The sequence below is a fragment of the Telmatherina bonti genome, assembly GCF_933228915.1.
Source record: "Telmatherina bonti genome assembly, chromosome: 10".
Lineage (NCBI taxonomy): Eukaryota > Metazoa > Chordata > Actinopteri > Atheriniformes > Telmatherinidae > Telmatherina > Telmatherina bonti.
Window position 1 is genome coordinate 4,176,378 of NC_136628.1, and position 22,500 is coordinate 4,198,877.

Genomic DNA, 22,500 nt, shown 5'->3' on the forward strand with positions numbered 1-22,500 from the left:
CATAATGTGTTACTGTGGCAGACATTCAACTCACGTACAGGACCACGGACAGGAAAACACCTTTACCTGCACCTGCACCTGTATCTGCACCTTTACCTGTATCTGCACCTTTACCTGCACCTGTATCTGCACCTGTACCTGTATCTGCACCTTTACCTGTATCTGCACCTGCACCTGTATCTGCACCTGTACCTGTATCTGCACCTGTATCTGCACCTGTACCTGTATCTGCACCTTTACCTGTATCTGCACCTTTACCTGCACCTGTATCTGCACCTGTATCTGCACCTTTACCTGCACCTGCACCTGTATCTGCACCTGTATCTGCACCTTTACCTGTATCTGCACCTGTACCTGTATCTGCACCTTTACCTGTATCTGCACCTGTACCTGTATCTGCACCTTTACCTGTATCTGCACCTTTACCTGTATCTGCACCTGCACCTGTATCTGCACCTGTACCTGTATCTGCACCTTTACCTGTATCTGCACCTGCATCTGTATCTGCACCTGTATCTGCACCTTTACCTGTATCTGCACCTGCACCTGTATCTGCACCTGTACCTGTATCTGCACCTGTACCTGTATCTGCACCTGCACCTGTATCTGCACCTGTACCTGTATCTGCACCTTTACCTGTATCTGCACCTGCACCTGTATCTGCACCTGTACCTGTATCTGCACCTTTACCTGTATCTGCACCTTTACCTGTATCTGCACCTGTACCTGTATCTGCACCTGTACCTGTATCTGCACCTTTACCTGCACCTGCACCTGTATCTGCACCTTTACCTGTATCTGCACCTGTACCTGTATCTGCACCTGTACCTGTATCTGCACCTTTACCTGTATCTGCACCTGCACCTGTATCTGCACCTGTATCTGCACCTTTACCTGCACCTGCACCTTTACCTGCACCTGCACCTGTATCTGCACCTGTACCTGTATCTGCACCTGTACCTGTATCTGCACCTGCACCTGTATCTGCACCTGTACCTGTATCTGCACCTTTACCTGTATCTGCACCTGTATCTGCACCTTTACCTGTATCTGCACCTGTATCTGCACCTGTACCTGTATCTGCACCTGTATCTGCACCTGTACCTGTATCTGCACCTTTACCTGTATCTGCACCTGTACCTGTATCTGCACCTGTATCTGCACCTGTACCTGTATCTGCACCTTTACCTGTATCTGCACCTGTATCTGCACCTTTACCTGTATCTGCACCTGTATCTGCACCTTTACCTGTATCTGTACCTGTATCTGCACCTGTACCTGTATCTGCACCTGTATCTGCACCTGTACCTGTATCTGCACCTGTATCTGCACCTGTACCTGTATCTGCACCTGTATCTGCACCTTTACCTGTATCTGCACCTGTATCTGCACCTTTACCTGTATCTGCACCTGTATCTGCACCTGTACCTGTATCTGCACCTGTATCTGCACCTGTACCTGTATCTGCACCTTTACCTGTATCTGCACCTGTACCTGTATCTGCACCTGTATCTGCACCTGTACCTGTATCTGCACCTGTATCTGCACCTTTACCTGTATCTGCACCTGTATCTGCACCTGTACCTGTATCTGCACCTGTATCTGCACCTGTATCTGCACCTGTACCTGTATCTGCACCTTTACCTGTATCTGCACCTGTATCTGCACCTTTACCTGTATCTGCACCTGTACCTGTATCTGCACCTGTATCTGCACCTTTACCTGTATCTGCACCTGTATCTGCACCTTTACCTGTATCTGCACCTGTACCTGTATCTGCACCTGTACCTGTATCTGCACCTTTACCTGTATCTGCACCTGTATCTGCACCTGTACCTGTATCTGCACCTGTATCTGCACCTGTACCTGTATCTGCACCTTTACCTGTATCTGCACCTGTATCTGCACCTTTACCTGTATCTGCACCTGTACCTGTATCTGCACCTGTATCTGCACCTGTACCTGTATCTGCACCTGTACCTGTATCTGCACCTGTATCTGCACCTGTATCTGTACCTGTACCTGTATCTGCACCTTTACCTGTATCTGCACCTGTATCTGCACCTGTACCTGTATCTGCACCTGTACCTGTATCTGCACCTGTATCGGCACCTGTACCTGTATCTGCACCTGTATCTGTACCTGTACCTGTATCTGCACCTTTACCTGTATCTGCACCTGTACCTGTATCTGTACCTGTATCTGCACCTATACCTGTATCTGCACCTGTACCTGTATCTGCACCTTTACCTGCATCTGCAGTACTGTGCAAAAGTCAGCTGCCAAGTTTGTCTTCTTGTTACCAGGACTACAGGAACTACAGCAGTAGCAGCATTTTACTGAAGCACTTACCTGCACCTGTAAATGTATCTCTTCAACATGACTTTTCTGTTATTCCTTTATCTGAATCATGGCTCTCAGACGACTGAAAAGATATGTTTAAATTGCCAAACTACACTTCAGTTCACGGTGTCGGAGCTGACAGATCTGCAGGGGGAGCATCTCTGTTTGTTCATGCTAATTATGATATAAAAATAGGGGATGACTTCTCTCTGAAAACAGGGAGGGCTGATGCTGAATCTCCTTTTCTGGAGCTTTAAAAATCTTTTCTTGGAAAAAAGTGTGATTGTTGGGGTTATTTATCGGCCACCTTGTTCTGTTTTCAAAGATTTTATTGAGTTTGTTCTGTTTGCTTGACCTCATAAACCACGACAGAAAGCCTTGTTATATCTTGGGGGACTTCATTCTAAATATTCTCAAACATAATTCTGAGGCATGTGTCTGGGACTTCCTAAATATTCTTTATTCCTCTTATTCATGAACCAACTCGTGTAAATGGAAACTCAGCTACCTTAATTAACATCCTAACTAAGTCCTTGTCTGAAAGCATGAATTCTGGCATTTTGTATTGTGATTTGTCCGATCATTTTCATATATTTCAGTTTTCAGTGATAAACACAATTGGAGCAAATAGAGTTCCATTTCAAAAACAAAAAAAAATCATTTAAAAAAAAAAAAAGACAAGTCAGGAAAATATTAAATTTAAAAACATGCTTGCAGGCACTTTATGGGACTGAGTAGTCCTATTTGACAACCTATAATGCTGAATTGGTACATCAAAAGTTAATTTGATTTTTTAAAGAAAAAAAAGGACTTTTACAAAAAATATACACTGCTCAACAAAATAAAGGAACACTAAAGTAACACGTTGTAGATCTGAAAGAATGAAATATTTTTATTAAATACTTTGTTCTTTCCATAGTTGAATTTTCCAGAAATTCTAAATTTTCACATGAAATTAATAGTTTTAAAATATGCATTTTTATTTTTAAGATTTTGTCAGTTGGGGGCAACGTTCCCAAACACTTTGATACATATTTCATTCCAAACTCATTCATTCACTGCCGAACCGCTTAGTCCGATGAGGGTTTGGGGGGGAGCTGCAGCTGAGGAGGAAGGACGCTCCTCTTCCCACTCACGCCTGTTTAGCAGCACTAGAGCAACAGGTGCAGTAGACAGTTTAAAAGGTGCGCAGATGACTCATGTCTGTCTCTAGGCAACCATGACTGTCCAGCACGCAGGCGCAGATGGGAGGGGGTGGGGCCTGTAGATTCCAAAAAGACATTTTTGCTGGCTGTCGTATTTTCTGTTTTATTTAGTAAATTATCTTTAGCTGTAGTGTTGCTGTGTGCAACCGACGTGTAGGCTATCGGAAAGTTATGAAAATACGGAGCAAAGTGCGTCCCGTGTTGGGTCAATCTGGGACGCAACATTTATTTGTCAATCAAAGGGCGATTCCGTATTTTATGGGACGAGTGGAAACCCTGTCGCTGCATGTCATCCACCTGTCTGACTCTTTCCTCACAAGCTGCTGTTGTATTTCCATCAGTAAAAATATTCTGTATGAGCAGCTGAAATGATGTCTCACATGTGCACTTACCTCTTCATTGTAGCCATCAGCATCGGCCCTCACCATGATCCTCCCCACGTTGGGGATCTCCACTTCTGAAACCTCATTTTCAGTCTGTCGCTGTCTGGCTGGGAGTTCCTGCGGCTGCTCCTCACTTCCCGGCTCAGAAGCCTCTCTGGAAGCCTCTCTGGAAGCCTCGGGCTCATGGTCGGCTTCAGAACTGAGGCCTGCCACCTCCACGTCATCCTTCTGGACACGGCCGTCCCGTGGCGTCGCATAGCTGAGCGCTGCATCTGGGCCAGCAGTCTGACAGGCGAAAGGTGAAGCAGAGCAGAAATACTCGTGAATTGTTTCTTCATCTGAAACTTTTTCACAACAAAAACATAGAAGTAGAGAGAAAAGTTGAAGATCGAAACAAGCTACTGACTCTCACAGGGATGATGTCTCGTCGTCCCAGTACATTACTGTACACATGTTGGGAAGCACGAGTCTCTGCTAACCAGTGAAAGGTAATCCTCGACCCAGTTCTACACACCCGTTCCGTGTCATGAATGTCTGACCTACTTTCTAAAGGGAAGGAATCGTGGAGGGCTGGACTTTCCCACCTGACTCTGCAGCTGCCTCTCAGCTGAGCTGGAGGTCTGGCCTGATTCCAGGGTGTCAGGGACGGCAGCAGCGTCGTCTGGGCGATGGTCAGGACTCTCAGGTGGAGGACAGACCTCCGATTTGTCTGCTGTCAGAGATTTGGAGAGAAGGTTGATATGTGCCTGCAACAAACAGCAGTTTCAAACAGCAACTCAGAGACTAAGACATAATCTGATCATCTAATCTCCATGTTTTATGCTACAACAAACCTGACCCAGATTAATGGCTTGATAGCATACATGTGCAAAGCTTGTCAGAGATCCATTTAATCTGAATCAGTCTGAATCTGTTGGAATTCCTCTGAAAAAAGCCTTTACACACCAGGACCCATGTGAATAAACAACACCACTGCGAACAATTCAGAGGTGAATTATTAACTTTTCTGTGTATGAACACCAAGTGTGATGTGAAAATATAAATAAATAATGAAAATTCTAAAACCAATGTAGATTCCATATCAAGCCACAACATCAGTGTGCTGATGCTGCAAAAGAAAAGAGGCGCTAAGTTCATCCTGTTCTCAGGAAGAGAGGAGAACTTAGTTTCATAGTTTAATCCAGGATGTGAAGCTGGACCCCGGCTGCTACTGGACGGACTTTAGGATAAAAAGGATACTAGATGAATTTATTAAATAGAAACAAAACTAACAAAAAGGCCACATGGGGAATGATAAATAGTGTAGTTAATTCTAATAAAGTAAAACCGCATCTTCCAAATTACTGACTTAAAAGAAATAGTGGATCATTTTAACAACTTCTTTGTAAATGTAGGTCCCAGTCAAAACTACCAAAAATGGATCAAGTCAGTGTAACTATTGGAATAAAAGTCATCAGATTAAGTGTTTTTTGTCTCTCTAAGATCGAGAAAGAAGTAATGTTGAAAATAGTGAAAACATATGAGAATAAAAGATCTACAGAATGTGAAGATTTTTATATGGTATTCATAAAAACATAACTGAACTACTGGTAGTGGAGCGATTCACACACATATTTACATATGTGTCTTTCCTGATCAAATGAAAGTTACTCCCCTTTAAAAAATGCTGACAAACATTTATTGACCAGTATCATTATTACCACAATTCGCAACAATCTCATAAAAGTTATTTGTGATGAGATTAGAAAGGTTTTTAGATAAGTTTACTATATTAGATAGCAATCAGTATGGATTTGGGATAGATCATTCAGCAACAATGGCTCTTATAGGTCTGACTGAAGAAATATGAAGTGTAATGGATAGAAAACAATATCTGTGTTTTTGTGGACCTTGTGGAGCGTTTGACACCATGGATCCTTATATTGTGCTTGAGAAGCTTCAGAGTTTGGGTTTTAGAGTGGAGACACTGAAAGCTGGTCCGTAAACAGAAAACTATTTGTTCAGATGCAAAACGTGAAATCAGACATGTACAATGTAACACGTGGAGTACCTCAAGGGTCCGTTCTTGGACCAAAGTTGTTTATATTCTATGTGAACGACATGGTAAATGTTTCTCAAGAACTGAATCCATCCGAATCTGTGTGAATCCATCCGAATCTGTCTGAATCTGTCTGAATCTGTCTGAATCCATCTGAATCCATCTGAATCTGTCTGAATCCATCCGAATCTGTCTGAATCTGTCTGAATCTGTCTGAATCCATCTGAATCCATCTGAATCTGTCTGAATCCATCCGAATCTGTCTGAATCTGTGTGAATCCATCCGAATCTGTCTGAATCTGTCTGAATCTGTCTGAATCCATCTGAATCCATCTGAATCTGTCTGAATCCATCCGAATCTGTCTGAATCTGTGTGAATCCATCTGAATCTGTCTGAATCTGTCTGAATCCATCTGAATCCGCCTAAATCCATCTGAATCCGTCTGAATCCATCCGAATCTGTCTGAATCCGTCTGAATCCATCTGAATCTGTCTGAATCTGTGTGAATCCATCCGAATCTGTCTGAATCTGTCTGAATCCATCGGAATCTGTCTGAATCTGTCTGAATCCATCCGAATCTGTCTGAATCCGTCTGAATCCATCTCAATCCATCTGAATCTGTCTGAATCCATCCGAATCTGTCTGAATCCGTCTGAATCTGTCTGAATCTGTCTGAATCCATCCGAATCTGTCTGAATCCGTCTGAATCCATCTGAATCCATCTGAATCCATCTGAATCTGTCTGAATCCATCCGAATCTGTCTGAATCCGTCTGAATCCGCCTAAATCCATCTGAATCCGTCTGAATCCATCCGAATCTGTCTGAATCCGTCTGAATCCATCTGAATCTGTCTGAATCTGTCTGAATCCATCTGAATCCGCCTAAATCCATCTGAATCTGTCTGAATCCATCTAAATCCATCCGAATCCGTCTAAATCCATCCGAATCCGTCTGAATCCGTCTAAATCCATCCGAATCCGTCTGAATCCGTCTAAATCCATCTAAATCCGTCTGAATCCGTCTGAATCCGTCTGAATCCAGCCGAATCCGTCTGAATCCGTCTGAATCCGTCTAAATCCATCCGAATCCGTCTGAATCCGTCTAAATCCATCTAAATCCGTCTGAATCTGTCTGAATCCATCCGAATCTGTCTGAATCCGTCTGAATCCGCCTAAATCCATCTGAATCCGTCTGAATCCATCCGAATCTGTCTGAATCCGTCTGAATCCATCTGAATCCATCTGAATCTGTCTGAATCTGTCTGAATCCATCTGAATCCGCCTAAATCCATCTGAATCCGTCTGAATCCATCTAAATCCATCCGAATCCGTCTGAATCCGTCTAAATCCATCCGAATCCGTCTGAATCCGTCTAAATCCATCCGAATCCGTCTGAATCCGTCTAAATCCATCTAAATCCGTCTGAATCCGTCTGAATCCATCCGAATCCGTCTGAATCCATCTGAATCCGTCTAAATCCATCCGAAGCCGTCTGAATCCGTCTAAATCCATCTAAATCCGTCTGAATCCGTCTGAATCCGTCCGAATCCGTCCAAATCCATCTGAATCCGTCTGAATCCGTCTAAATCCGTCTGAATCCGTCTAAATCCGTCCGAATCCGTCTAAATCCATCTAAATCCATCCGAATCCGTCTGAATCCGTCTAAATCCATCTGAATCCGTCTAAATCCATCCGAATCTGTCTGAATCCGTCTAAATCCATCTAAATCCGTCTGAATCCGTCTGAATCCATCCGAATCCGTCTGAATCCATCTGAAATGGTCTAAATCAGGTGTAGTGAAGCAGGGAAACGTCTAAAACCTGCAGCATAGCGAGACTTCAGGACCAGGGTTGGGGATTACTGGTTTAAGGAGTTTTCTTCCCAAACTAGCACCTATCAAATGAAGGTATTTTAATGCTGAGAGGGTTCTCCCTTCATACACACAGTTGTTTGTCCATTCAGAGACACCGTAGTAACACAGGTAGCAGCTTACGTGTGTGTGTGGAGCTAAGGTGAGCAGATATAAATACTTCAATTTAAATAAAAACACAGCAGTTATTTTGGTGAAGTCATTCGAAATCAATAGAAAGTGTTTTAAAGATAATTTGTTCTGTTGTAGAGCTTTGATTAGGTTCCAGGCTGCAGCTTTAGTGTTTGAAGGTAAAGAGTAAAATCTACATTAGCCACTTCCAGCTCTGTAAAAATGGTTCTTCTTCAGATAATCAATATTAATATTTTAATTAGTTTACCATTTATTAACTTTATAACTACTTGTGTTAAATAATCAAGAAGTTTTCTGAAGACTTGTCCAATCAGCACTACACACCTTCAGGTTTATCTCCGAAGTCAGACTCTGGTTCTCCTTCTGGTTCTGGTTGTGGCTCTGAAGAAGCTTCCTGGTCCAGGTTCTCGGGGAGGGGTACTGGCTCAATAGCAGCTTGCTGAATGTTATCCAGTCTGGAGCTGGGGGGCTCTGCGGGGCCTATTGACTCTTCCTGGGGCGTAGCGGTCTGGCAGAACTGCTCCTCCCATTCGTTGAGCTCTTGCTGGAACCAGCGGTTGTCTTCCTGGACGTAGCGCCTGAGAGCAGGGGGCAGGGAGTCCATGCCGTGGAGCACTTGACCAGTCTCATCGTCTGTGTCTTCTGGATGGGTTTGGGAAGGGTTAGAAGTTTTCCTCAGTAACTGAACATCATTTTACTTCCTTCTACCTAAAACTTGTCTAATGTTTAATAAAGAGCTCTGAGTTTTTATATTTAATAGTCTGGATAAGTGTTGCAGTGATGGTAGATGGTAGTAAACAAAATCAACTATAGTAATTTATACAGTAAAACTTCCTCCAACATTCCTGTCGTCGTCTACCACTCATCCATCCATCCATCTGTCCATCCATCCATCCATCCATCCATCCATCCATCCATCCATCCACCCATCCATCTATTCATCCTTCCATATTCCATCCATCCATCCATCCATCTGTCCATCCACCCGTCCATCTGTCCATCCATCCATCTGTCCATCTGTCCGTCCATCCATCCATCCATCCATCCATCCATCCACCGTCCATCTGTCCATCCATCCATCTATTCATCCTTCCATATTCCATCCATCCATCCATTCATCCATCCATCTGTCCATCTGTCCGTCCATCCATCCATCCATCTGTCCATCCATCCATCCATCCATCCATCCATCTATACATCCATCCATCCACCCGTCCATCCATCCATCCATTTATCCATCCATTTATACATCTGTCCGTCCATCCATCCGTCCATTCATCCATCCATCCATCCATCCGTTCATCCATCCATGCATCAATCCATCAGTTCATCCATCCATACATCCGTAAATCCATCCATTCATCATCCATTCATTCATCCATCCATCTGTCTATCCTACTATACACCCATCCATCAATCGAGTCATCCATCAATACATCTGTAATCTGTCCATCCATCCATCTATCTGTACATTCATCCATGGATCCATCAATATGTCCATCCATCCATTCATCCATCCGTCAGTCCATTCATCCATCCATCAGTCAGTCTGTCTGTCTGTACATCCATCTATCCATCCGTCAGTCCATCCATCCATCCATCCATCAATCTATCCATCCATCTATACATCCGTCAATCTGTCCATCTATACATCTGTCTATCCATCCACCCGTCCATCTGTCCATCCATCTGTCCATCCATCCATCCATCCATCCATCCATCCATCTATACATCCATCTTTCCATCCATCCATCCATCCATCTATACATCCATCCATACATCTGTCCGTCCAGTCATCCATCCATCCATCTATCCAGCCATTAGTCCATCCATCTGTCCATCCATCCGTCCATCCATCCATCTATACATCCATCCATCCACCCGTCCATCCATCCATCCATTTATCCATCCATTTATACATCTGTCCGTCCATCCATCCGTCCATTCATCCATCCATCCATCCATCCGTTCATCCATCCATGCATCAATCCATCAGTTCATCCATCCATACATCCGTAAATCCATCCATTCATCATCCATTCATTCATCCATCCATCTGTCTATCCTACTATACACCCATCCATCAATCGAGTCATCCATCAATACATCTGTAATCTGTCCATCCATCCATCTATCTGTACATTCATCCATGGATCCATCAATATGTCCATCCATCCATCCATCCATCCGTCAGTCCATTCATCCATCCATCCATCCGTCCATCTGTCCATCCATCCATCCATCCATCCATCTATACATCCATCCGTCCATCCATCCATCCATCCATCCATCTATACATCCATCCATACATCTGTCCGTCCAGTCATCCATCCATCCATCTATCCAGCCATTAGTCCGTCCATCCATCCATCCATCCATCCATCCATCCGTCCATCCATCCGTCCATCCATTCATTCATCCGTACATCCATCCATCCATCCATCCATCCATCTGTTCATCCATCCGTTCATCTATCCATGCATCAATCCATCAGTTCATCATCCATACATCTGTAAATCCATCCATCCATCCATCTACCCATCTATACACCCGTCCATCCATCCAGTCATCCATCAATACATCTGTAATCCGTCTGTCCACCCATCCGTACATCCATCCATGGATCCATTAATATGTCCATCCATCCATCCATCAGTCCGTCTGTCTGTCCGTACATCCATCTATCCATCCATCCACCCATCCATCTATACATCCATCCATCCATCTGTACGTCCATCCGTCCATCCACCCGTCCGTCTGTCCATCCATCCATCCTTCTGTCCGTACATCCATCTTTACATCCACCCATCCATCCATCCATCCATCCATCCGTACATCCACCCATCAATCCATACGTCCGTCCATCCATCCATCCAACCATTCATCAATCTATCCATCCATCTATACATCCATCCATCTGTCCTTCCACCCATCCATCCTACTATACACCCGTCTATTCATCCATCTGTCTGTCCCTCTGTCCATCCATTCATCCATCCATCCATCCTTGCATCCATCCATCCATCTATTCAGTCATCCATCCATCCATCTGTCCGTACATACAGCCATCCATCTATACATCCATTCATTCATCCATCCATTCATCAATCTATCCATCCATCTACACATGGATCCATCTGTCCATCCATCCTACTATACACCCGTCTATTCATCCATCTGTCTGTCCGTCTGTCCATCCATTCATCCATCCATCCATCCTTGCATCCATCCATCCATCCATCCATCCATCCATCTATTCAATCATCCATCCATCCATCTGTCCGTACATACAGCCATCCATCTATACATCCATCCATTCATCAATTTATCCATCCATCTACACATTGATCCATCTGTCCATCCATCCTTCTATTCACCTGTCCATTCATTCATCCATCTGTCCATCCATCCGTACATCCATCCATCCGCCCGTCCGTCCATCCACCCATCCATCCATCGAACCATACATCCATCCATCCATCCGTACATCCATCCATCTATCGATCCTATATATATATATCACCTTGTCTTCATCCATCACTCCATCTCACCTCTTTCAGCTGCCATCTTATGAGACATTCCAGATGAGCCAATCACCAGCCTCATCCAAGCCATTTTTTAGACCAGTTAATTCACATATTATGATTGATCCTTGGTGGCGAATAACAGCTTAAAAAGAACTTATCAGTGGCGCCATCTGCGGTCTATAATCCCCTCATCTTCATCCTGCTGTTAGTAGTAAACTAAGCGAACCTGTAATAAGGTGAGGAAGTCTGTCATCGATGTACATCAGGCAGTAGGCGCTGGCATTGGTCATGCCTCCGAAAGAATCTCGTTCCAGCTCTTCCCATGATGACTCGGTGATGCTGACGTCATTGTACTTCATCCAGCGCTGGTTAGCGTGGTCGTAGATGTAAGCCCAGTAATGACCTGCTGAAGCTTGGCCTTCATGGACGAGCACTGCATGGAGCCTGTATGGTACCTGAGCAACAGCATAATGAGAAAAAGCATTAACTGTGCAGAATAATGACACCTGAGCACACCAGGACCAAATAAATAAACTGTGCAGCATGTTCTTATGTGTACACTTTTATCCTGTTACTTAGCTTGTGGCATCAGAAAGAGCTAAACCTGGTCCCAGCTGGGACTCGTACAGTCCTTGGTACTGCATCGCTGCTTGTCACTGGAAATTAGACTTTACCTGGCAGAGACTGTTGTCTGAGTACATGCCCTCCAGTGTCTGTGTGACCTTGTCCATGCTGGCCTTTAGCTCTGGCACACACACAGAAAACAAACAGAACACACATGAACAGTCTGGATATATCTGCCTTTTGTATTGTTTCTTACGTTATTGATTGCAAAGATGCTAAGCTAAGTGCTTGCCACACCTGTCAGCTGATGGATACACCAACATGAACTCTGTTTTTTATCCACATGTGCTGCTGTTTGAGCTCAGTGGCATCTGGAAGCTAAACTGTGGAACTACTTTCCTCTGAAAGCCTTGTCATTTTGCTTACATGCTTGTGTATAAAATGTGTTGCTAATAGCACGAGGCCTCGGCTATTTCCAGCACATTATGATTTTATAGTCTGCCGTTTGACTCTTTTAGTTGGTTATTTTAGATCTGGTATAACAATCCATTTGGCAGCTGAACACAGAGCTCAGAGTAATTCTGCTAAATGCAGTTAGCGTGAGCATTTGCAGCCTTTTTACGGTCAATACCATTAATGTCATTCTCCACTTCGGTCCTCCAGCGCTGCAGGCAGGTCTTAACAAAGTGCAGCTCTTCCTCAGTGATGCTGTGAGGGGCTGGATGTGGTGGGCAGTCAACAGGGTGTCTGCATTGGGTGAAGGGCTTGTAAATCGGGGTCCGCTGGCAGGTCGAAACACCGGAAACCAGACCTTCTGCAGAATCTGCATCTGCAGCTTCACTGAAAAGAGCAAATTTACCAAATTTAGAAGAAATGTTCTGAGCTGTTACTGCTGATAATGTGGTCAACACACCTGCTATCTTTGAGAAAAGCTTCACTGATGGGGTGGCTTGCAGGTGGTGGTGATGAGGAAGCCAGTCTGGAGTCTTCAGCTGGAGAGGCATTGGTGGGTTTGGTGGTAGCAAACTCAAGAACAAACTGCAGCATGTCAGCCAGAGGGTACTTGATCGGTCCTGAGCCATAACTTTTATAACTACGAGGAAAGACGCGGATAATCAGAAGAAGATTAGCTTTAACAAAATGTAAAAGTTATATTGACGGAGCTCTGTTACTCACCACTCCAGTTTCTGGTGAAGGACTGCAAGCTGCTCCTTGAGCTTTTTCACTTCTCCTCTCCTCTCATGAGTTCGCTGGATATTTTTGTGTAGGTATCTGTACAGAGATCAGTGTTTTTATTCATCATGTAGTGATGTGCACAAGTCCTGATCCAGCTGTCATCAGGAAGACAACAACTAAACACAGAGGTTCACACATCAATACACATAAACGCAATACAGATTTTATAACCAGATGAAAGTAAATATTTGGCTTCAGGGCCTTTCTGCCTGAGAAGTCTGCAGCCATTAGACAACTTTCCCACTTCTCTCACTAGTCTACAGGATCACTTCTCCAGGATCATTCAAGAACTTTTCAGGATCAGTTCTTGAAGGATTTTCTGAAATCTTGGCATGTTTCTGCCATTTGTTTGGTTCTCTGTCCAGATGAGCCCACGCCACCTCAGTAATGTTGAGGTCCAGGTTCTAGGGGGATCTGTCCCTCCATCAGAACCGTTTCCACTTTTCAGTCCAGCTCCTGAGTCACGTCGCCTCAGGCTTTTCATGCTTCTTGAAAGCAGCGTTACCATGGATACTGCTTCTGATGATGCTTTGGCGAGCAGTGGATAGATCAGCTGAAGGCCAAGATGGATCTCTCAGGACCTGATTCAGGTCTTTACTGGGTTTTCTCCTTTCTTAAGCCTGACTCTTCTTTTCTCTTCCACTCGACTGTCATGTTAGACCAAGTTTTTACGTACTTTCTCTTGTTGCTGCAGAAATTCTATTTAATTTCAGAAAATATTTTAATTTGTCCTTTTTAGATGGTGTAAGTGAAGAAATGACGAGTCAGTCTGAATCTGTCTGAATCCATCTGAATCCGTCTGAATCCATCTGAATCCGTCTGAATCCGATTGAATCCGTCTAAATCTGTCTGAATCCATCTGAATCCGTCTGAATCCATCTGAATCCATTTGAATCCGTCTGAATCTGTCTGAATCCATCTGAATCCATCTGAATCCGTCTGAATCCATCTGAATCCGTCTGAATCCGACTGAATCCGTCTAAATCTGTCTGAATGCATCTGAATCGCTCTGAATGCATCTGAATCTGTCTGAATCCATCTGAATCCGTCTGAATCCAACTGAATCGGTCTAAATCTGTCTGAATGCATCTGAATCTGTCTGAATCCATCTGAATCTGTCTGAATCCATCTGAATCCGTCTGAATCTGTCTGAATCCGTCTGAATCCATCTGCATCCGTCTGAATCCATCTGAATCCGTCTGAATCCGTCTGAATCCATCTGAATCCGTTTAAATCTGTCTGAATGCATCTGAATCTGTCTGAATCCATCTGAATCCATTTGAATCTGTCTGAATCCATCTGAATCCATCTGAATCCATTTGAATCCGTCTGAATCTGTCTGAATCCGTCTGAATCCATCTGAATCCGTCTGAATCCGTCTGAATGCATCTGAATCTGTCTGAATGCATCTGAATCTGTCTGAATCCATCTGAATGAATCTGAATCCATTTGAATCCGTCTAAATCTTTCTGAATGCATCTGAATCTGTCTGAATCCGTCTAAATCTTTCTGAATCCATTTGAATCTGTCTGAATCCATTTGAATCTGTCTGAATCCATCTGAATCTGTCTGAATCCGTCTGAATCTGTCTGAATCCATTTGAATCTGTCTGAATCCATCTGAATCTGTCAGAATCCGAATGAATCTGTCTGAATCCATTTGAATCTGTCTGAATCCATCTGAATCTGTCTGAATCTGTCTGAATCCATTTGAATCTGTCTGAATCCGAATGAATCTGTCTGAATCCATCTGAATCTGTCTGAATCCGTCTGAATCCATCTGAATCCGTCTGAATCCGACTGAATCCATTTGAATCTGTCTGAATGCATCTGAATCTGTCTGAATCCATCTGAATCTGTCTGAATCCGTCTGAATCTGTCTAAATGCATCTGAATCTGTCTGAATCCATCTGAATCCATCTAAATCTTTCTGAATGCATCTGAATCTGTCTGAATCCATTTGAATCTGTCTGAATCCATCTGAATCCATCTGAATGCATCTGAATCCATTTGAATCCGTCTAAATCTTTCTGAATGCATCTGAATCTGTCTGAATCTGTCTGAATCCGTCTGAATCTTTCTGAATCCATTTGAATCTGTCTGAATCCATTTGAATCTGTCTGAATCCATCTGAATCTGTCAGAATCCGAATGAATCTGTCTGAATCCATTTGAATCTGTCTGAATCCATCTGAATCTGTCTGAATCCATTTGAATCTGTCTGAATCCGAATGAATCTGTCTGAATCCATCTGAATCTGTCTGAATCCATCTAAATCCATCTGAATCTGTCTGAATCCGTCTGAATCTGTCTGAATCCGAATGAATCTGTCTGAATCCATCTGAATCTGTCTGAATCCATCTAAATCTGTCTGAATCCATCTGAATCTGTCTGAATCCATTTGAATCTGTCTGAATCCATCTGAATCTGTCTGAATCCGTCTGAATCTGTCTGAATCCATTTGAATCTGTCTGAATCCATCTGAATCTGTCAGAATCCGAATGAATCTGTCTGAATCCATTTGAATCTGTCTGAATCCATCTGAATCTGTCTGAATCTGTCTGAATCCATTTGAATCTGTCTGAATCCGAATGAATCTGTCTGAATCCATCTGAATCTGTCTGAATCCGTCTGAATCCATCTGAATCCGTCTGAATCCGACTGAATCCATTTGAATCTGTCTGAATGCATCTGAATCTGTCTGAATCCATCTGAATCTGTCTGAATCCGTCTGAATCTGTCTAAATGCATCTGAATCTGTCTGAATCCATCTGAATCCATCTAAATCTTTCTGAATGCATCTGAATCTGTCTGAATCCATTTGAATCTGTCTGAATCCATCTGAATCCATCTGAATGCATCTGAATCCATTTGAATCCGTCTAAATCTTTCTGAATGCATCTGAATCTGTCTGAATCTGTCTGAATCCGTCTGAATCTTTCTGAATCCATTTGAATCTGTCTGAATCCATTTGAATCTGTCTGAATCCATCTGAATCTGTCAGAATCCGAATGAATCTGTCTGAATCCATTTGAATCTGTCTGAATCCATCTGAATCTGTCTGAATCCATTTGAATCTGTCTGAATCCGAATGAATCTGTCTGAATCCATCTGAATCTGTCTGAATCCATCTAAATCCATCTGAATCTGTCTGAATCCGTCTGAATCTGTCTGAATCCGAATGAATCTGTCTGAATCCATCTGAATCTGTCTGAATCCATCTAAATCTGTCTGAATCCATCTGAATCCATTTGAATCTGTCTGAATCCATCTGAATCCATCTGAATCCATTTGAATCCGTCTGAATCTGTCTGAATCCGTCTGAATCCATCTGAATCCGTCTGAATCTGTCTGAATGCATCTGAATCTGTCTGAATGCATCTGAATCTGTCTGAATGCATCTGAATCTGTCTGAATCCATCTGAATGCATCTGAATCCATTTGAATCCGTCTAAATCTTTCTGAATGCATCTGAATCTGTCTGAATCTGTCTGAATCCGTCTAAATCTTTCTGAATCCATTTGAATCTGTCTGAATCCATTTGAATCTGTCTGAATCCATCTGAATCTGTCTGAATCCGTCTGAATCTGTCTGAATCCATTTGAATCTGTCTGAATCCATCTGAATCTGTCAGAATCCGAATGAATCTGTCTGAATCCATTTGAATCTGTCTGAATCCATCTGAATCTGTCTGAATCCATTTGAATCTGTCTGAATCCGAATGAATCTGTCTGAATCCATCTGAATCTGTCTGAATCCATCTAAATCTGTCTGAATCTGTCTGAATCCATCTGAATCCATCTGAATCCGTCTGAATCCGACTGAATCCGTCTAAATCTGTCTGAATGCATCTGAATCTGTCTGAATCCATCTGAATCCATTTGAATCTGTCTGAATCCATCTGAATCCGTCTGAATCCATCTGAATCCATTTGAATCCGTCTGAATCTGTCTGAATCCGTCTGAATCCGACTGAATCCGTCTAAATCTGTCTGAATGCATCTGAATCTGTCTGAATGCATCTGAATCTGTCTGAATCCATCTGAATCCATCTAAATCTTTCTGAATGCATCTGAATCTGTCTGAATCCATTTGAATCTGTCTGAATCCGAATGAATCTGTCTGAATCCATCTGAATCTGTCTGAATCCATCTGAATCCGTCTGAATCTGTCTGAATCCATCTGAATCCGTCTGAATCCATCTGAATCCGTCTGAATCCGACTGAATCCGTCTGAATCTGTCTGAATGCATCTGAATCTGTCTGAATCCATCTGAATCCATTTGAATCTGTCTGAATCCATCTGAATCCGTCTGAATCTGTCTGAATCCGTCTGAATCCATCTGAATCCGTCTGAATCTTTCTGAATGCATCTGAATCTGTCTGAATCCATTTGAATCTGTCTGAATCCATCTGAATCCATCTGAATGCATCTGAATCCATTTGAATCCGTCTAAATCTTTCTGAATCCATCTGAATCCGTCTGAATCCGTCTGAATCCATTTGAATCCATTTGAATCCGTCTGAATCTGTCTGAATCCATCTGAATCTGTCTGAATCTGTCTGAATCCATTTGAATCCATTTGAATCCGTCTGAATCTGTCTGAATCCGAATGAATCTGTCTGAATCCATTTGAATCTGTCTGAATCCATCTGAATCTGTCTGAATCCATCTAAATCTGTCTGAATCCATCTGAATCTGTCTGAATCCATCTGAATCTGTCTGAATCCATCTGAATCCGTCTGAATCCGACTGAATCCGTCTAAATCTGTCTGAATGCATCTGAATCTGTCTGAATGCATCTGAATCTGTCTGAATCCATCTGAATCCGTCTGAATCCGACTGAATCCGTCTAAATCTGTCTGAATGCATCTGAATCTGTCTGAATCCATCTGAATCTGTCTGAATCCATCTGAATCCATTTGAATCTGTCTGAATCCATCTGAATCCGTCTGAATCCATCTGAATCCATTTGAATCCGTCTGAATCTGTCTGAATCCGAATGAATCTGTCTGAATCCATTTGAATCTGTCTGAATCCATCTGAATCTGTCTGAATCCATTTGAATCTGTCTGAATCCGAATGAATCTGTCTGAATCCATCTGAATCTGTCTGAATCCATCTAAATCTGTCTGAATCTGTCTGAATCCATCTGAATCCATCTGAATCTGTCTGAATCCGTCTGAATCTGTCTGAATCCGAATGAATCTGTCTGAATCCATCTGAATCTGTCTGAATCCATCTAAATCTGTCTGAATCTGTCTGAATCCATCTGAATCCATCTGAATCTGTCTGAATCCGTCTGAATCCGAATGAATCTGTCTGAATCCATCTGAATCCATCTGAATCCGTCTGAATCCATCTGAATCTGTCTGAATCCGAATGAATCTGTCTGAATCCATCTGAATCTGTCTGAATCCATCTAAATCCGTCTGAATCCGTCTGAATCCATCTGAATCTGTCTGAATCTGTCTGAATCCATCTGAATCTGTCTGAATCCGAATGAATCTGTCTGAATCCATCTGAATCTGTCTGAATCCATCTAAATCTGTCTGAATCTGTCTGAATCCATTTGAATCTGTCTGAATCCATCTGAATCTGTCTGAATCCATCTAAATCTGTCTGAATCTGTCTGAATCCATCTGAATCTGTCTGAATCCGAATGAATCTGTCTGAATCCATTTGAATCTGTCTGAATCCGAATGAATCTGTCTGAATCCATCTAAATCTGTCTGAATCTGTCTGAATCCATCTGAATCTGTCTGAATCTGTCTGAATCCGAATGAATCTGTCTGAATCCATCTGAATCTGTCTGAATCCATCTGAATCCATCTGAATCTGTCTGAATCCATCTAAATCCATCTGAATCTGTCTGAATCCGTCTGAATCTGTCTGAATCCGAATGAATCTGTCTGAATCCATCTGAATCTGTCTGAATCCATCTAAATCTGTCTGAATCCATCTGAATCCATTTGAATCTGTCTGAATCCATCTGAATCCATCTGAATCCGTCTGAATCTGTCTGAATCCGTCTGAATCCATCTGAATCCGTCTGAATCTGTCTGAATGCATCTGAATCTGTCTGAATGCATCTGAATCTGTCTGAATGCATCTGAATCTGTCTGAATCCATCTGAATGCATCTGAATCCATTTGAATCCGTCTAAATCTTTCTGAATGCATCTGAATCTGTCTGAATCTGTCTGAATCCGTCTAAATCTTTCTGAATCCATTTGAATCTGTCTGAATCCATTTGAATCTGTCTGAATCCATCTGAATCTGTCTGAATCCGTCTGAATCTGTCTGAATCCATTTGAATCTGCCTGAATCCATCTGAATCTGTCAGAATCCGAATGAATCTGTCTGAATCCATTTGAATCTGTCTGAATCCATCTGAATCTGTCTGAATCTGTCTGAATCCATTTGAATCTGTCTGAATCCGAATGAATCTGTCTGAATCCATCTGAATCTGTCTGAATCCATCTAAATCTGTCTGAATCTGTCTGAATCCATCTGAATCCATCTGAATCCGTCTGAATCCGACTGAATCCGTCTAAATCTGTCTGAATGCATCTGAATCTGTCTGAATCCATCTGAATCCATTTGAATCTGTCTGAATCCATCTGAATCCGTCTGAATCCATCTGAATCCATTTGAATCCGTCTGAATCCGTCTGAATCCATCTGAATCCGTCTGAATCCGACTGAATCCGTCTAAATCTGTCTGAATGCATCTGAATCTGTCTGAATGCATCTGAATCTGTCTGAATCCATCTGAATCCATCTAAATCTTTCTGAATGCATCTGAATCTGTCTGAATCCATTTGAATCTGTCTGAATCCGAATGAATCTGTCTGAATCCATCTGAATCTGTCTGAATCCATCTGAATCCGTCTGAATCTGTCTGAATCCATCTGAATCCGTCTGAATCCATCTGAATCCGTCTGAATCCATCTGAATCCGTCTGAATCCGACTGAATCCGTCTGAATCTGTCTGAATGCATCTGAATCTGTCTGAATCCATCTGAATCCATTTGAATCTGTCTGAATCCATCTGAATCCGTCTGAATCTGTCTGAATCCGTCTGAATCCATCTGAATCCGTCTGAATCTTTCTGAATGCATCTGAATCTGTCTGAATCCATTTGAATCTGTCTGAATCCATCTGAATCCATCTGAATGCATCTGAATCCATTTGAATCCGTCTAAATCTTTCTGAATCCATCTGAATCCGTCTGAATCCGTCTGAATCCATTTGAATCCATTTGAATCCGTCTGAATCTGTCTGAATCCATCTGAATCTGTCTGAATCCATTTGAATCCATTTGAATCCGTCTGAATCTGTCTGAATCCGAATGAATCTGTCTGAATCCATTTGAATCTGTCTGAATCCATCTGAATCTGTCTGAATCCATCTAAATCTGTCTGAATCCATCTGAATCTGTCTGAATCCATCTGAATCTGTCTGAATCCATCTGAATCCGTCTGAATCCGACTGAATCCGTCTAAATCTGTCTGAATGCATCTGAATCTGTCTGAATGCATCTGAATCTGTCTGAATCCATCTGAATCCGTCTGAATCCGACTGAATCCGTCTAAATCTGTCTGAATGCATCTGAATCTGTCTGAATCCATCTGAATCTGTCTGAATCCATCTGAATCCATCTGAATCCATTTGAATCTGTCTGAATCCATCTGAATCCGTCTGAATCCATCTGAATCCATTTGAATCCGTCTGAATCTGTCTGAATCCGAATGAATCTGTCTGAATCCATTTGAATCTGTCTGAATCCATCTGAATCTGTCTGAATCCATTTGAATCTTTCTGAATCCGAATGAATCTGTCTGAATCCATCTGAATCTGTCTGAATCCATCTAAATCTGTCTGAATCTGTCTGAATCCATCTGAATCTGTCTGAATCCGTCTGAATCCGAATGAATCTGTCTGAATCCATCTGAATCTGTCTGAATCCATCTAAATCTGTCTGAATCTGTCTGAATCCATCTGAATCCATCTGAATCTGTCTGAATCCGTCTGAATCCGAATGAATCTGTCTGAATCCATCTGAATCCATCTGAATCCGTCTGAATCCATCTGAATCTGTCTGAATCCGTCTGAATCCATCTGAATCTGTCTGAATCCATCTAAATCCGTCTGAATCCGTCTGAATCCATCTGAATCCATCTGAATCTGTCTGAATCTGTCTGAATCCATCTGAATCCATCTGAATCTGTCTGAATCCGAATGAATCTGTCTGAATCCATCTGAATCTGTCTGAATCCATCTAAATCTGTCTGAATCTGTCTGAATCCATTTGAATCTGTCTGAATCCATCTGAATCTGTCTGAATCCATCTAAATCTGTCTGAATCTGTCTGAATCCATCTGAATCTGTCTGAATCCGAATGAATCTGTCTGAATCCGAATGAATCTGTCTGAATCCATTTGAATCTGTCTGAATCCGAATGAATCTGTCTGAATCCATCTAAATCTGTCTGAATCTGTCTGAATCCATCTGAATCTGTCTGAATCTGTCTGAATCCGAATGAATCTGTCTGAATCCATCTGAATCTGTCTGAATCCATCTGAATCCATCTGAATCTGTCTGAATCCATCTGAATCCGAATGAATCTGTCTGAATCCGTCTAAATCCATCTGAATTAGTCTGAATTCCTCTGAAGGTGTAACTGAGGAAGTCTGACAGGTTGTCAAAAAAGTGACTAATGAGATGATTTTAAGCCGTTTGCCATGGCCATATTAGTGGTATTTTTTTTATTTGGCTGTCATTTAATTAAATTAATAAAATTGCTTTTATATGTTAAGATACCATGTTATGAGTTATGTAATGATCTCTGCATTATTATTAAGGCATTTCACCTGGTGATGAAAGTTTGCCTAATTTGGACGAACTTTATTGATTGGAAAAGTACCTGCGTTACGTCTGGGATATATATTTTTCAAACCCTTTCTTTTATTGAAAGTACATATAAGTTCCCATTATTTCCACTATCTTGGTCTTTATTTGGGTGGGAGAGACCAGTACACTGCTTCTTTCTGAAGTCTATAATATAAAACTATCCCATGAGTTAGGTGTCTTTCCCATGCCTGTATAATTAATGATGCACTGAGGCTGAACACACTCCTAAACACACTCCTGCCAGGTGTACAGATGGAAAATTAGATAAAAGGCAGCAGATATCTGGAGAC

General features: G+C 42.3%; 1 protein-coding gene across 1 annotated transcript in view; it reads right to left on the reverse strand.

Annotated features, from left to right (window-relative positions):
* The window catches only part of usp28 (ubiquitin specific peptidase 28), a 61,299-nt gene that overhangs the window by 13,381 nt on the left and 25,418 nt on the right, over positions 1-22,500 (reverse strand). Inside the window, exons 12-19 of the mRNA XM_079248169.1 lie at positions 13,240-13,335; positions 12,977-13,156; positions 12,695-12,903; positions 12,174-12,244; positions 11,726-11,954; positions 8,297-8,614; positions 4,516-4,643; positions 3,941-4,216 (exon numbers count right to left, since the gene is read on the reverse strand). Coding sequence (XP_079104295.1) covers positions 3,941-4,216; positions 4,516-4,643; positions 8,297-8,614; positions 11,726-11,954; positions 12,174-12,244; positions 12,695-12,903; positions 12,977-13,156; positions 13,240-13,335 — 1,507 coding nt within the window. The remainder of the gene's footprint in view (positions 1-3,940; positions 4,217-4,515; positions 4,644-8,296; positions 8,615-11,725; positions 11,955-12,173; positions 12,245-12,694; positions 12,904-12,976; positions 13,157-13,239; positions 13,336-22,500) is intronic.